At 35.9% G+C, this 16,970-nt stretch overlaps 1 protein-coding gene and 1 long non-coding RNA gene across 2 annotated transcripts; both read right to left on the reverse strand.

Annotated features, from left to right (window-relative positions):
* Positions 1-21: 21 nt before the first annotated feature.
* Positions 22-1,150, reverse strand: LOC138884311 (uncharacterized). The gene is made up of 2 exons (XR_011404477.1): positions 479-1,150; positions 22-360 (listed from the first exon to the last, which is right to left on the reverse strand). It is a non-coding gene; the product is annotated as an uncharacterized lncRNA (long non-coding RNA).
* A 3,218-nt stretch (positions 1,151-4,368) lies between these two features.
* Positions 4,369-5,457, reverse strand: LOC138882759 (uncharacterized). The gene has a single exon (XM_070163389.1). It carries the CDS (start codon positions 5,455-5,457, stop codon positions 4,369-4,371), a length of 1,089 nt encoding a protein of 362 aa, XP_070019490.1.
* Between the last annotated feature and the right edge of the window lie 11,513 nt (positions 5,458-16,970).

The raw sequence follows: 16,970 nt of genomic DNA on the forward strand, positions 1-16,970 counted from the left end.
ACCCTCTAGTTGAAACTAATATTACACCAAACTTTTAATTTAGATTATAATCAAATAACTGCATATAAAGTGCAGTATTAATAAAGACAACATCAAATGAACCAAATAAAATCGAGAAAAAGCCAATGGAAAGAGAAAAGACCAGTGTTGCATTTCTTCTATACGCCTGAACACCTTCTGCCCAAGACTCATGGCTTGCACTGCCAGCAAATGAACTTGAATTTAGAATTCCCCATCTCCTCCTTTTGTTGTTCTTAATTGTGTAGGCAGCACGTGCAGCAGACAAGCGGCAAGATGTTACCTCTTTCAGCACGTACGACCAGTCTTTCCCTTCTTCTGTACCTTTTTTTCACAAAGCATCTGCCCAATCGATTGAATGAAAATAATACCATAAATGTTACTAATCTAGAAAAAAAAGAAAATGATAGCAGCAAATGAACAATATTTCACAAACAAAAAAAGAAGAAGTGATCCTTACCTCTATACATCTGAGCTTGAGGAGGTTGTCTGATAAGGAAAAATTTTCTATTAGCCAAATCTAATGGTAGGGATTAAACTCCTAGATAAAGCCAATTACAAGAAGGCCTTGCATACCTAATTGAACAACTTTTCTGATCAAGACTATTGACTAACACTTAGAAAAGATGACCTTGAATTCAGAATTCCCCATCTCCTTAATTTGTGTTCCCTTAATTTTGAGCCCAGCATTTACAACAGTCAACAGAGTAGCGACATGATCTTATGTCACCCAGTTGCATCGTACACTTGCTTACAAAACTATCAGGGATTTCCTCTAGCTTCCAACACCGTTGCACAAGTACTTTATGTAGGTTGGGAAACGAGTCATCAGCGGTATTCCATTATGAGATTCCTAGATGTTGGAAAAATAATACTCTCACCCAGGAATAAAATCCACGACAAATAATAATAATACAAGAGAGTAACAGTGACACCAACTCTTAATCGGGGTAAAATACAATACCCGAGCGGAGCAATATAACCACTATAATGGTACAACTTAGTAGTGTCAAGAGATTACTCCAACTTCGAAAGAAATAACACTTTTTATTTAAAATATCTCACTACAATATTACTCACACGCACTATTTATCTCACAGACTAAAATATGTGGATTACTCTCTCTAACTTCTATTGTTTCTCTCTTATTTTGGTGTGTTTGAAATGAAGAATGGATGCCTCTATTTATAGTAAGAGTTTCCATCCAACTACTACAAAGAAGAAGGATTTAGTCATATAATTTTTCAACAAAGTTAAGTACCTCCTATCCCATTTTTCTTCAACAAATTTGTCAATAAAGTTAGGCACCTCCTATCCCATTTTTCTTCTTTTCATTTTTTCTTCAAAATGAGCCCCACAAATTTCTCCCTTAATTTTGATTTTTATTCTTCAGTCCAAGTCTTGTTCTCAATCTCTGAAAATCTTCAAACTTGAGAGGCTTTGTAAAAATGTCTGCAACTTGATCATGAGATTTCACATATTTGAGCTCGACTTCCTTCTTGGCAATGCACTCTCCGATAAAATGATACCTTGTATCTATATGCTTGCTTCGATCGTGATAAACTGGATTCTTGGCAAGTGCCTGTGCAGATTTGTTATCAATACAAATCTCTGTAGCCTCAAATTGTGACAAATTGAGCTCCTTTAATAATCTTCTTAGCCAAATAGCATGACAGGTACACGATGTTGCTGATATATATTCTGCTTCACAAGTCGAGAGTGTAACTATGGATTGTTTCTTTGAACTCCAAGAAATAACAGAATCATCCAAGAAAAATACAAAACCAGTTGTACTTTTTCTATTATCAATATCTCCCACATAATCACTATCACAATATCTCACAAGGTTGAAATCATTAGAAGAAGAATAAAATAATCCAAAGTCGATTGTACCTTTTAGGTAACGAAGAATTTTTCTAGTGACCTTCAAGTAAGTGGAGGTAGGAGCTTCCATGAACCGGTTTACTACTCCAACCGCAAAGAGTATATCTGGCCTGGTACAAGTCAAGTACCTCAAACTTCCTACAAGACTTTTGAAAAATGTGGGATCCACTTTTTCGCCTTCATCAAACTTGGATAATTTTGTCCCACTTTCCATCGATGAGTTCACGGGGTTGCAATCGAGCATGTTGAACTTCTTCAATATCTCTTTTTTATAGCTTTCTTGAGAGATAAAAATTTCATCCTTCATCTGCTTCACTTTTAGGCCTAGGTAATATGACATGGGCCCTACGTCTGTCATCTCGAACTCACGAGTATATCTTTCTTGAAAGCTTCAAACAAACTTGGGTTATTACCCGTGAAAATAAGATCATCAACATAAAGACAAACAAGCGAGATATCTCCATTAGTATGAACTTTAAGATAAAGAGCATATTCATGGAGACAATGAGTAAACCAATTGTCTTGAAAATACTTGTCGATGCAATTATTCCATACCGCAGGGCTTGCTTTAATCCTTATAAAGCTTTCTTCAACCGCAACAATTTATCTTCATGGTTTTTGACCATGAAGCCCAATGGTTGTTCAACATAGACTTCTTCTTCAAGATAGCCATTCGAGAAAGCTGACTTGATATCTAGTTGATGAATCTTCCACTTCATTTGCGCTGCCAAAGAGATCAACAAACGAATAGTCTCCATGCGGGCAACAAGTGCATAGACTTCTTCATAGTCAATGCCTTACCTTTGCTTGTAGCCTTTAACCACAAGTCGTGCCTTGTATTTCTTCAGATCTCCATCAGCATTCTTCTTTGTTTTGTATACCCATTTAACTCCAATTGCTCGATGACCCTGGGGAAGAGTTGTTAACTCCCAATTGTTGTTCTTCTCTATTGACTTGATCTCCTCCTCCATGGCATGTTTCCACTTTTTGTCTGAAACAGATTCATCAAAGTTCATTGGTTCATTGTCAACAAAGAGACAATATAAAAAATCAAAATTAGTAACTTCTTCTATGTCGTCATAGAGCTCTTGAATGCTCCTTGTCCATTGCGGCTATTCATTTGAACTTTCTTGAGAAGAGGGAGATGCAACATTAGTTGGAGAAGGAGGTGGAGTTGTATCTTGCACAGGTTCCACGATTTTTGGTTCTTCTTCATCACCAAAGTATGGAAGAAAATCATATGAAGTTTCTTCCTGAGCTTCCCAGTTCCATACCAATTCTTCATCAAATTCAACATCACGACTTACCACCACTTTGCCGCTGCTTGGGTTATATAGCTTGTATCCTTTTGAACTCGTATCATAGCCAACAAACACATGCTTGACACTTTGATCGTCAAGCTTCGCTCTCCCTTGTTATGGCACATGAGCATAGGCTATGCTCCCAAAGATTCTCAAGTGCTTGATACCTGGCTTTCTTCCACTCCATGCTTCTTGAGGGGTTGATCTCTAACATTCCTTGTTAGAGACCTGTTGTTCAAATAAACTGCACAAGAAATACCTTCGGCCACAAAATTCCTTGGGCATACTTTTAGCTTTCAACATACATCTAGCCATATTAAGAATCGTTCGATTCTTTCTCTCTGCAACTCCATTTTGTTAAGGTGAATAAGGTACTGTTAGAGGGCGACGAATTCCATGAGACTGACAGAAGTCATTAAATTCTTTTGAAGTGAATTCGCCTCCTCTATCAGACCTTAAAGCTTTTATTTCATAGCCACTTTCTGTTTCCACAAGTACTTTGAAATTTTCAAAAGCAGCAAAAGCTTCAGATTTTTGGTTCAAGAAATAAACCCAAGTCTTTCTACTAAAGTTATCAAAGAAAAGCAGAAAGTATTTTCTTTTACCAAAAGAAGGTGGATTGATTGGTCCACACACATCAATGTGGACAAGCTGGAGTGGCTTAGTTGATCTTGACATGGTCTCCTTTGGAAAACTTCTCCTTGCATGTTTCCTAAGAATACAAGCTTCACACAATTGATTTGGATGGTTGATTGATGGTATCCTATGTCCCATGTTCTTTTCTCCCATTAATTTGAGCGCTTCAAAATTCAAGTGCCCAAATTTCATATGCCAACACCATGATTCATCTTGCACATTAGCCTTCAAACACTTTGCATCAATTGTCTTAAGATTCAGAGAGAATAACCTATTCTTAGCCATATCCACTTTAGCAATTAAAATTCCACTTGAATCTCTAAGCCAAAGATGCATATTTTTCATGTGGATGTCATATTCCTTTTCAAGAAGTTGTCCCAAACTTAAAATATTACTTTTTAATTTTGGCACATAATAAACATCTTGAGTTAACTTGTGACTACCATTTTTACAAGAGATCCGAATCGTACCTATCCCTTCGATTTGAATCTTTTAGGTATCTCCAAAGGACATATTACCTCTCATCGTTTTATGATCTCCACAAACTTTTCTTGCATCCACACATAGGATTGCTTTCTCCATTGTCCAAATACCACGAGCTGCAATCATCTTTGTCTTCTTCCTTGAGTGTCATCAACAACGTTGACTCAACTTCTTCTTTCTTGTCGTCAACAAGGTTAGCTTTTTCTTCAACATTGCTACGACATTTCCAATAGTAATGGCCAAATTTATGACAATTATAACACTCAAATTTTGATTTGTCATACCTTTGTCCATTATTTTCTTGGTAGTAGCCATGTCCTCTTCCTCCTTTATGTCCACGACCACGACCTCTGAATGTTTGGTGGATTTTAACTTCATTGTTGAAGTTGTTACCGTTACTTCTTCCTCTTCCATGACCGCCATGGCCTAGTCCTTGTCCGTTTGCTCGATAGCTTGTTTCACCTCCATAATCCTTGAAGTATGCCTGAGTTTTAAGAAGTTGCTCCAATGGCACTTCTTGTGTCCTATTGATCTTTTCCTCGTAGGCCTGTAAAGAACCCTCCAATTGCTCCACCGTCATAGAGTCTAAATCATTTGACTCTTCAATAACACATACCACAAAATTAAATTTAGGTGTTAAAGTGCGAAGGATCTTTTCTACCACACAGACATCTTTTATGTCCTCCGCGTATCTTCTTAGTTGATTTACAACAACCTTCACTTTTGAAAAATAATCCGATATGCATTTGGATTCTTTCATTTCTGAAACTTCAAAATCAGCCCTTAGAGTTTGAAGTTTTACCTTTTTCACTTTATCAACTCCTTGAAGAGAATTTTGTAATATCCCCCAAGCTTTTTTTGAGGTGGTAGCATCTGCCACCTTTTCAAACATGACATCATCCAAATATTGGTGGTTGAACATGAGGGCTTGTTGATCCTTCTTCCTTGTCTTTGCCAAGACCTCTTTTTCATTTTGAGGCAGAGCTTCCTCATTATCGGGTTTTGCATACCCTCTATCTAAAATTTCCCACACATCATGAGAGCCAAGAATGACTTTCATACGTAGACACCATTTCTTATAATTAACTTTTGTAAGATAGGGGTACTGAAAAGACAACGGACCATTATTCTCCATGGCTTTGATACCACATTATTTGGAAAAATAATCCTCTCACCCAGGAATAATATCCACGGCAAATAATAATAATACAAAAGAGTAACAACGACACCAACTCTTAATCGGGGTAAAATACAGTACCCGAGTGGAGCAATATAACCACTATAATAGTACAACTTAGTAGTGTTAAGAGACTACTACAACTTCGAAAGAAATAAAACTATTTATTTAAAATATCTCACTACAATATTACTCACACTCACTATTTATCTCACAGACTACAATTTGTGGATTACTCTCTCTAACTTCTATTGTTTCTCTCTTATTTTAGTGTGTTTAACATGAAGAATGGATGCCTCTATTTATAGTAAGAGTTTCCATCCAACTACTCCAAAGAAGATGGATTTAGTCATACAATTTTTCAACAAAGTTAGGCCCCTCCCATCCCATTTTTTCTTCGACAAATTTGTCAACAAAGTTAGGCACCTCCTATCCCATTTTTCTTCTTTTCATTTTTTCTTCAAAATGAGCCTCACAGTAGATCCTTTAATTTCAAAACTTTATGGTTAGAAAACTCCCCATCCTTAACGTCCCACCAACTCCCTCTGAAGGCATTTCCTTCTAGTTTCAGTACTTTAAGGTTGGATGATCTGCCGATGGTTAAGATTCTATTCCAGGGGAGTTCAATGTAAGTTGTGGCCCATGTGCCTTTATTTGGTTTAATAAATTTAATGATAATAATATGATAGATCTTATTAGATATGGGTAGTTACCTAGTGGTTTTAAAACTATTCAACTCCTTCACGTAGAAGGAATGTGAAAGTAAATGCTCAAAGGAAGCTCTCTTTTATAAAAGGTCTTCTTTCTCTGCCAATTTGGTTTTCTATAAAACGTTTTTTGTAAGTTAAAGAAAAGAGAGAAACCAATCCTATCAAATACAAGATTAAAGTAATTCTGCACAAGTTCAAGAAAAACTCGTCATGGATTCTAGTATATTTTTCTTGAATAAACTATTATAGTTATGAGTTATTGTGAAAATCGTATAGTTCCATGATCTTGAATAATTGATATGTTTTATGTTAGATAATTTATGAATCATAATCTAGAATTACAAAACATTACATGTGGTACCAGAGCCAGGTTTAGGAATAAATTATTTTCCGCTAGGATGAATGTTTTCTTTTGAATTTGTAAACCCTCGTTATGTGATTTGGGAATGTCTAATTGCCGAACTAAACTAATTTAGACAACAAATTAAGGTTCCTGTGTTGAGAGAAAAAGGATACAATCAAAAGTTGACGGTATCGATACAGAATACATGGGTTTACTGTTTTAAAATTTTATGGTCAAGTAAATATTCATGAACAACCTCCAATAAAATATTAAAAGAAAGAAAATATTCATTACTTGACTATGTTCATGGCAGTAGAATAATTGCCTTAAATCTTCAGGCATCTTTTTCATGTTAAAGCTTTCAGATCAAAGGTTCAAGGACATTAGTTTATTATATGCGGCTTAATTTCTTGATAGTGGTCCTTCTAATATATAAGCATATACACTGATGATTGAAATATCACACACAATAATTTGATAACATAAACCTACGGTTGTTAACACACCTAATTCTTACCAAAGTCTTGTATTCCAGTATATATGAGATTAAGGAAGACTATTCTAAAGATTAATAGTAATCATTAATCATTGTCTACAAGTTCATGACCATTAACGCATCTAAGATGATCGTAATTTTCTTCGGAGTTATATAAGTATGATTCATTAATCACCAAAGTGATCGTATCCTTATGAATAACTAATTCAAAAATAATAAAATTTATATTCAATTACCCATAATTTGTGATGCTTATAATCAATATAAATTTATGGGTAATTGAAGTTCTTGATTATAATATTTATATTTATGGATCACCCAAAGTTTGAATGTTTTCTCTAATAATCATTGAACATTAAGTCGATAATTTGGATGTGCTATTAGTATTATTTATACATATCCAAAAATAGTAAGCATTACTAATTGGTGCATTAAACATTTATCGAATAAGTAAAATATTTAAGCATCATAATGTCTAAAGTAGTATTTTGATGATTCGTCGAAAGGAGGACATCAATATATATTTAATAGTACATAAACCATTTTGAATCTGATAGGATATTCAAATTTATAACTCAAAACATTAACGAATGAGCTTAGTTTAATTGCAGTACTTGTTCTTCACTCACACTCTGCATCTATTACGACCTTTAACAGACTCAACTTCTCAAATTGGTGCAAATATATTAAATTAAATCTCGGAGTTTTAGATCTTTATATTGCAGTTTATACTGAGAGGCCAACTATTATTTTTAAAACTAGCATTGCTGAAGAAACGTCCTATTTTAAGCACTGGAAGAGGTCTAATAGGCTGAGCCTAACATTTATGCGAATGACTATTACATGCAACAATGACTACTATTCCCAAAACATAAGACCGAACCCGATCCGCCTAAAATTTTGTCGGCCCATAAATAATGACCGAAGGAACATAAGTCATTGCCTCACCAAGATTTTTTCTCGTTTTTTGGCATTTTAGGGCCACAAAACTGAAATTTCACCCAATTTCTAAATTTTGTGTGATATATAGCCCACGCCATCTCCATGAGTCTGGGCGATCAGACCCGAATCACCTAAAATTTTATCGGCCCATCAAAAATGACATAAGGAACATTAGTCGTCGCCTTACCATGACCGTTCCTTATTTTTAGGAATTTTCGGGATATAAAACTAAAATTCTACCAGATTCTCGGATGTTTTGGTGCTATAGCACACACTATCTATATGGGTCGGGGCGTCCGAACCCGTATCGCCTAAAATTTTATCGGGCCATAAAAAAGACCTAAGGAACATTAGTCATCACCTCGCCATTAGGGCCATAAAACCGGAATTTTGCTCGATTTTCAAATTTTTGTGTGCTATAGCCCATGCGATCTGTATGAGTCTGGGCCTCCCGAACCGAATCACCTAAAAGTTTACCGCCCCATTTATAACGACCTAAGGAACATTAGTCATTGCCTAGCCATGTTCATTCCCCGTTTATTGGGGGTTTTAAGGTCATAAAACTAGAATTTCGCTCGATTCTCAGATTTTCATATATTGTAGCCCACGTCTTTTGCATGGATCCGGGCGTATGGACCTGAATCATATAAAATTTTGCTGGCCCATTAAAAATGACTTAAGGAAAACTAGTCATTGCCTCACCATTGATCGTTGCTCATTTTTTTGTATTTTAGGAAAATAAAAATAGAATTCTGCCCGATTCAAAGATTTTCATGTTGTATTATTGCCCACGTCATCTACATGGGTCCAGGCGACGAAACCAAAATCGCCTAAAGGTTTGCCGGCACATAAAAAATGACCTAAGAAACATTATTCATCGGCTCGGCATTATCTTTCCTTGTCTTTTGGTATTTTAGGGCCATAAAATTAGAATTTTGCTAGATTTCCAAATTTTCTATAACACCCCGTAAATTTGAATCAGTTGTGGATGCACTAAATGAGTATTCACATGATGGTTATCAATTGGTTATGATAATAGTTGTACTAGGCATATCATAAGTTATTTGGGATCCAAGGAGAGGCCTAAGTCTAAGTCAAGTTTGAAAATTTCATGATAGAATAAAATTCTAAATGAGCACGCACAAGACTATAATTTGGACTAGCATATCTACATTTATATAAGTTTTTATGTGATGCACAACCTATAAAATGAAATATCTTTGAGTCTAGTTTCTAACGCTTCAAACTGTTCGTCATTTGGACACTCCTACCAGAAGTTATGACCAAATTACCAAAAGCAGCTACTGCGCCGCCCCATGCGCTGCTCCATGCGGCGCGACTGTGTAAATTAACAGAGCACCTCCAAATTTTGTTTCTAAACACATTTTCATTACCACGCCACCCCATGCACCGCGGCTGTGCAAATCTTTATTTTTTTGTCAACCCGACCCTACTTTGATATAAAACCTTCGGGGGTTATTTTTCCCACTTTATTTGGACGAATTTTAGGGTTTTCCTCCACTCTCTCAAGACCTCCAACCCCTAACATCTTTAAGGTAAATAATCGCCATTATTTTGGTGTGAATTCCATCATTTATACACTAGTATTGATGAAATCTACACATAAAATACTTAGATCTTCAAGGGATTTCTTCAAGAACTCAAAGGAGGGTTTTGCAAGATTTCTTCCAAAAAGGTAATCCTACACCCTTAGACTTTCATGTATGGATTTATTAAGGGAATATGAGTATGAATAAGTATTGGAACTCTCGGTATAGTGATTAGAAACCATAAGTTCCCAATTTGATTACACAACTATTATAGAAATTGAAAGATGTTAATTTAATGGAACTTTGTTGGTTGGGTGTGGATGGATGGTCATATATGTGATTTTGGGAGTTATAAATTAGTTAATCATGTTAGTGGGATAAATTGTTGAATAATGATGGTAGTTAGATGAACTAATTATATGGTGATGAGATGTAGAGACTTATGCCTACAAGGTGTTTGATAATATGCCTAAATGGCTTAAGTTATGGAATTTGTTACTAATATTGGGTTCCATTGGATGTTGCTATTGTAGATTGAAGGTTCTTAGTATTGTGGATCATTGTAGTATTACTAAGGGGAGAAACTGAGGTATGTGAGGTTAACTCTCTATGTTTGGGAATATTAATGATTCTCCCTACACTACATTTCTTTTATGACATTACTAATTGCCACAGAAATATAGTTAAGCCCAGTTCCTTGAATAATTGTAGAGTTTTTATTCTCTATTTTCATAACTCGCTCATAACTTTCATTCTGAACATTGTGAGCTCAGTGCGTATTCAATATAAACTTGGGTTTGATGCCCCCGAGTCTTAGTATAGTTTACTCAGTATGCCATATACAGTTGAAATTTCAGTGTTTATAATCAGTTCAAGAACACATGTCTCAATCTAGTCCCATTCAGTATTCTAGTATTATGTAACCCATTATGATCCAGTATTCCAGTATCATATAACTCAATGTGATTCAGTATTTCACTATCATGCATTGCAGTATGATTGTCAGTCTTTGATTTTAAATTCCTGAATGTTGAACACTTGCATTTGGGCCTGAGGTCATAGTTTATATGCTTTATGCATACTTGGGCCTGAGGCCACATCTTATGTTTTATGCATCTTTGGGCCTGAGGCCGCAGTTTATGCTTTATGCATCTTTGAGCCTGAGGCCGTAGTTTATGGTTTATGCATTTTGGACCTGATATCGCAATTATGTATACGTATACTTGGGCCTGAGGCCGTAGTTTGTGCACAGATATATTGGGCCTGAGGCCGCAGTTTAATATCCAGATAAATAGGCTGTTCATCATTCAGAAAAGGGAGTATTCATATCCTTACTTCCTTTGTTCAGTTCAATTATCAATTATCATTTCAGTTGCCAGTTATCAGTTATTAGTTCAGTTATCAATTATCATTTCAGTTTTAGTTTTAATAGTTATCATTTCAGTTATCAGTTATCAAATCTCAGTTATCAGCTTAGTTTTAGTTTTTAGCATTTATAATTTTCTTTCAGTTGCTTTACATACCAGTGCAATTCAAATGTACTGACGTCCCTTTTGCCCAGGGCCTGCATCTCACGATGCACATAATGATTTATAGGTTGACGATTCAGAGTGCTAGGATTCTCGTACCAACTATTGGGTGATCCCTAGTTTTTTCAGGGCATTATCATTACCTTACAGTCTTTCAGTATTTACAGATAGTCAGTGTTTTTAGTACTTTATTAGAGGCTTCATAGACTAGAGTAACAATTAGACAGAGTCACAAGCTTTTTATGTTAAGCCATGTTGGCTACAGACATGTTTCAGACTTGTATAGTGTTTCAACACTTTGATTTTTTTTATCATTCAGACTTTCAGTATATCAGTATATGTTAGTTTGTCTTCCGCATTTAGTATGTTATGATATCACATGTTGATTCAGCCAACAAGTTGGTTCGCTTGGTCATATGTAGTCAGGCACCGAGTGCCGTGTTACGTCCAGGCCTAGGTTTGGGGCATGACAAAGTATGGTATCAGAGCCCTAGGTTCAAGAGTCCTAGGGAGTCTATGAAGCCGTGTCCAGTGGAGTTTCCTTTATATCTGTGTGCCGGCCACTCATATAAATGTCTAACTACCAAGACATCCAGGATTGCCTCCATTCTTTCTACTCTAGATCGTGCCATGAAGCTTAGAGCAAATGTTAACCTTCTCTTCCTATCGAGTTCCAAACGTATTGGATGCCCAAGCGACATGCAGGAGAAACCTAAGGTCCTAGAGAGGATAATTGCCTATTGGGATATAATTATGGAGTACAGGTTGGTAAATGAGACTTAAGAGGATGTTAAAAGTAGGATGCAATGGATAGTAGTACATATTAGAGAATAACCTTATCAGAAGGTACAAAAGCAGCTATGATGTCTTATAGTTATCAGTTTACCTCAGTGACCAGTTATACAGTCTTTCAGTTAGCAAATTTATGATTATTTGGTATGCCAGTATTTAGTTATATCTTTACCAAATATCTAATTTTCAGTGTATTAATATTTTTGGAGATTTGTGAGTATACAGTGATGTATATGGATGCTCAAAGAAAATGTAAGTAATAGAGATTATAGCAAAATCTCCGCATGTTTTTGGGATTAAGACCCAAGACTCACCAAATGGTGCATGAAGTGATTTATTAGACGTGTATGGTAGTGTATACGTATGTCAGACCCTATGGTGTAACAGGTTAAGAATTCAACCGCAACGGGCATTGAATTGATCACTATAGTTTGGACAGAAAGGAGCCTAAGGGAAATATAGCTAAGAATAATATGATGTACGAAATGAGAACCAAGAGTAGGCAACATTGAATTTTAAGGAATGATTTTAAGTTGTTTAGATTTATTCAAGTCAGAACTAGAAAGTACCATGTTAGTGAATTTGTATACGAAGTGGCTATTATTGTGAGATAAAAGATATGGCAGTTCCCCTTCATATGATGTGACTATGTGTTTAGGCCGGAGGTTTATAGTCTGAAGTGATTTTGAAGTTTATAGAATGTTTGGGGTTAGATATTCCAATTTTGTTTAAGACAGATGAAATTTCCCTAAGCGTGATCCATGTGTATAGTTCAAAAGAATGATAGTGTACCACAAAAGAATATGGTCAAATGATGAGGGAAGTTAGGATAAACCTTATACTTCACTTTAGTTATTCAAAGCAGAGCAAGAAAACATGATGCTAGCAAATGGTTAGTAAAAGAATAGTAAATAAGTTTTGAGTAAATATAGTGAATTAGCAATTTCGGCAGAGCTAGTAGAGGTAAGATTTGATTCACTTAGCCAGGTTAATTCTAGTGAGTGGATGACAGTTTGAAATATCGAACATGTGTTAGAACCCATGAAGTTTAAGTTAAACCTGAAGTATAGTGACAGTGGAAAAAAAAATCAGCTAGCAGTAAGACATCAACGACAAAAGAATAGCCTTTAAGAATTATCGAAAAGAGGTTTCCCCAAGTTTGACAGAGTGAGCAGATTTAGATTATTAAGATTGTGTATGATAGTAGTGAATACATTAGTTTTCCGTTTTGTGATTAGTTTAGTTTTCCTAGCTCAGAAGTAAGTTGGAAGATGAGTCGTCATTGACGTAGAGTGCAAAGAATTGCAGAAAATAAGGAAAGTTATTTGGATCCAACAAAAAGACAAAGATCCACAAGTATAAGACCTTTGGTCTAAGGGGTGATGTGAAAAATTTCAGTAAATCCAGTTAGAGATTTAAAACCCGAATAGTAGCATGGGATATGAAAAAGAAAATCTGTTCGGTAATGAGGAAAAATTGTGTAGTACCACAAGGAATATGTCTAGTATGTGTAAGAAACACAAAGTGAGTAGAATGATCACCGAGCTTAGTTATTGATGATAAAGTGATCACAGAAAAGCTATAAAATCATGCCTATTTATGTATTACGAGGGTAGTGCCATTGCACGAGACTCTAATATTTCGAGTAGTGGTAAGTAACTTAGCTCACAACAAGACAATAAGTATTTTCAGGAAGTGCTTAAGAAGATAATCAAGTGTGGGAAGTATAGCTCATGAATGAGGTAGACAAGAGAACTGTGTTGAAAGAAGTTCACTACTTAGCCAAGGTAAGAGTTCGACTTTCGGACACCAAAGATAGCGTAGTTGTTGTGTAGAACAAGACCTGTTACTCCTTAGAAGCCAAAGTGAAGGAGAAACGGTTTGATGATCCCTACTTGGTGTAGCTGAAAGATGGGATTCACATGCATAAGACGATGGCTTTTGAACAAGGGGGAGATGATGGTACTTTGAGGTACTAGGATAGATTGCGTGTTCCAAGCATAAATGGACTTAGAGAGGGAGGAAGATGTTAGAAGCCCATAATTCCAGGTATTCTATCCACATAGGTTTTCCAAAGATGTATTACGATCTTAAGGAGACTTATTGGTAAAACAACATGAAAAAAAGGTTGTAGACTTTGTGGCCAAGTGTCTGAATTGTCAGCAAGTGAAAGTCGATCAACAGAAAACCAAGTGTTTATCTTAGAACACACACATCCTTTAGCGGAGATGGTAAATATGGACCTTATAGTAGGATTATCTCGCCCATTTTGGAAGCATGATTTTTATGGGCGAAGGTATAGATTGCCAATTAGTTGGTTCAAAGATGGCAAAACGGAGTTGCTGGGACCAAATTTGGTCAATCAGTCTATGGAGAAAGTCAAGTTGATTCAAGAGCATTTGAAGACAGCTCAGAGTCGCCAAAAGTCCTATTAGAACATGCAACATAGAGACCTAGAGTTTCAAGTTGATGATTGGGTGTTTCTAAAAATTTTGCATGTGAAAGGTGTTATAAAATTTGGGTAGAAAGGAAAGCTCAACCCCAGATACGTCGGCCCATAGAGGATCCTATGAAGGATCGGGTAAGTAGCTTATGAGTTAGAATTTCCACCATAATTAGTGGTTGTACACAAGTATTTCATGTGTCATGTTATAACATTCAAGTTTCCAGTATTCAAATCTCATGTCACGATATTTGTGTTTCCAGTATTCAGATCTCATAATTAGAAGATTCAAGTCAGTTCAGTACTCAGATACTCATATCAGTCCAGTACTCATATATTCATGCCATGTTAATACTATTGATGTGAGTTCAGTGATCAGATATTAACATCAGTTCAGCACTCGATTATTCAAGCCAGTTCAGTATTCATATATCCACGTTAGTTCAGAATTCACGTATCCATAACAGACAAGTGTTCATGTATATATATCTTGTTATGCATATTATTATGTCCTATGGAGCTAGTGTTATGCTCGGTTAGCTGGTAGGTATTTTGGAGAAATATCGAAGGTAATTAACCTTTCCATTCAGGTCTTATATTATAATTTCCATGTCCTTCAGTATTTACTCAGCTTAGTATTTAGTGATCACGTGCTCGTTCAGTTTGATATACATGTATTCATGATAATCAACATTCTCATATCTCCATAACACCCGTTTAATGTCCATAGACAGCTGTAGTTGCAGCCAGGACCATCATTCGAGGATGAATGATCCCAAGGGGGAGATAATGTAACATTCAGTAAATTTGAATCGGTTGATGATGCAATAAATGAGTATTCATGTGATGATTATCAATTGGTTATGATAATAAGTGTACGAGGCATATCATAAGTGATTTTAGGTCCAAGGAGAGGCCTAAGTCTAAGTCAGGTTTGAAAATTTCATGATAGACTAAAATTCTAAATGAGCACACACAAGACTATACTTTGGACTAGAATATCTACATTTATATAAGGTTTTATGTGATTCACAACCTATAAAATGAAATATCTTCGAGTCTAGTTTCTAACGCTTCAAACCGTTCGTTATTTGGACACTCCTACCAGAAGTTATGATCAATTTACCAAAAGCAGCGCAAAATTTTACACTACCGCGCCGCCCCATGCGGCGCGGCTGTGTAAATTAATAGAGCACCTCCAAATTTCGTTTCTAAATACATTTTTCATTACATGCCACCCCATGCACCGCGGCTGTGCAAATCTTCATTTTTTTGTCAACCCGACCCTACTTTGATATAAAACCTTCGGGGGTTATTTTCCCCACTTCATTTGGACGAATTTTAGGGTTTTCCTACACTCTCTCAAGATCTCCAAACCCTCCCATATTAAAGGTAAAAAATCCCCATTATCTTGGTGTGAATTCCATTATTTATACACTAGTATTGATGAAATCTACACATAAAATACTTAGATCTTCAAGGGATTTCTTCAAGAACTCAAAGGAGGGTTTTGCAAGATTTCTTCCAAAAAGGTAATCCTATACCCTTAGACTTTAATGTATGGATTTATTAAGGGAATATGAGTATGAATAAGTATTTCAACTCTTGGTATGGTGATTGGAAACCATAAGTTCCCAATTTGATTACACAACTATTATAGAAATTGAAAGATGTTTATTTAATAGAACCTTGTTGGTTGGGTGTGGATAGATGGTCATATATGTGATTTTGGGAGTTATAAATTAGTTAATCATGATGGTGGGATAAATCGTTGATGAATGGTGGTAGTTAGATGAACTATTTATATGGTGATGAGATGTAGAGATTTATGCCTACAAGGTGTTTGATAATATGCCTAAATGGCTTAAGTTATGGAATTTGTTACTAATATTAGGTTCCATTGGATGTTGCTATTGTAGATTGAAGGTTCTTAGTATTGTGGATCATGGTAGTATCAACAAGGGGAGAAATTGAGGTATGCGAGTCTAACTCTCTATGTTTGGGAATGTTAATGATTCTCCCTACACTAAGTTTCTTTTATGACATTACTAATTGCCTCAGAAATATAGTTAAGCCCAGTTCCTTGAATAGTTGTAGAGCTTCTATTCTCTATTTTCATAACTCACTCATGAATTTCATTCTAAACATTGTGAGCTCAATGCGTATTCAATATAGACTTGGGTTTGATGCCCCCGAGTCTTAGTATAGATTACTCAGTATGCCATATACAGTTGAAATTTTAGTGTTCATAATCAGTTCAAGAATACATGTGTCAGTCTAGTCCCATTCAATATTCTAGTATTATGTAACCCAGTATGATCCAGTATTCCAGTATCATGTAACTCAATATGATTCAGTATTTCACTATCATGTATTGCAATATGATTCTCAGTTTCTGATTTTAAATTCCTGAATTCTGAACACTTTTATTTGGGCCTGAGGCTGTAGTCTATTTGCTTTATGCATACTTGGTCCTAAGGCCGTAGTTTATGCTTTATGCATCTTTGGGCCTAAGGCTGCGGTTTATGCTTTATGCATCTTTGGGCCTGAGACCGCAGTTTATGCTTTATGCATCTTTGGGCCTGAGGCCGCCGGTTTATGTTTTATGCATCTTTGGGCCTGAGGCTACAATTTATTCTTTATACATCTTTGGGCCTAAGGCCGCA

This window comes from Nicotiana sylvestris, chromosome 12 (assembly GCF_000393655.2).
Source record: "Nicotiana sylvestris chromosome 12, ASM39365v2, whole genome shotgun sequence".
Classification (NCBI taxonomy): Eukaryota; Viridiplantae; Streptophyta; class Magnoliopsida; order Solanales; family Solanaceae; genus Nicotiana; species Nicotiana sylvestris.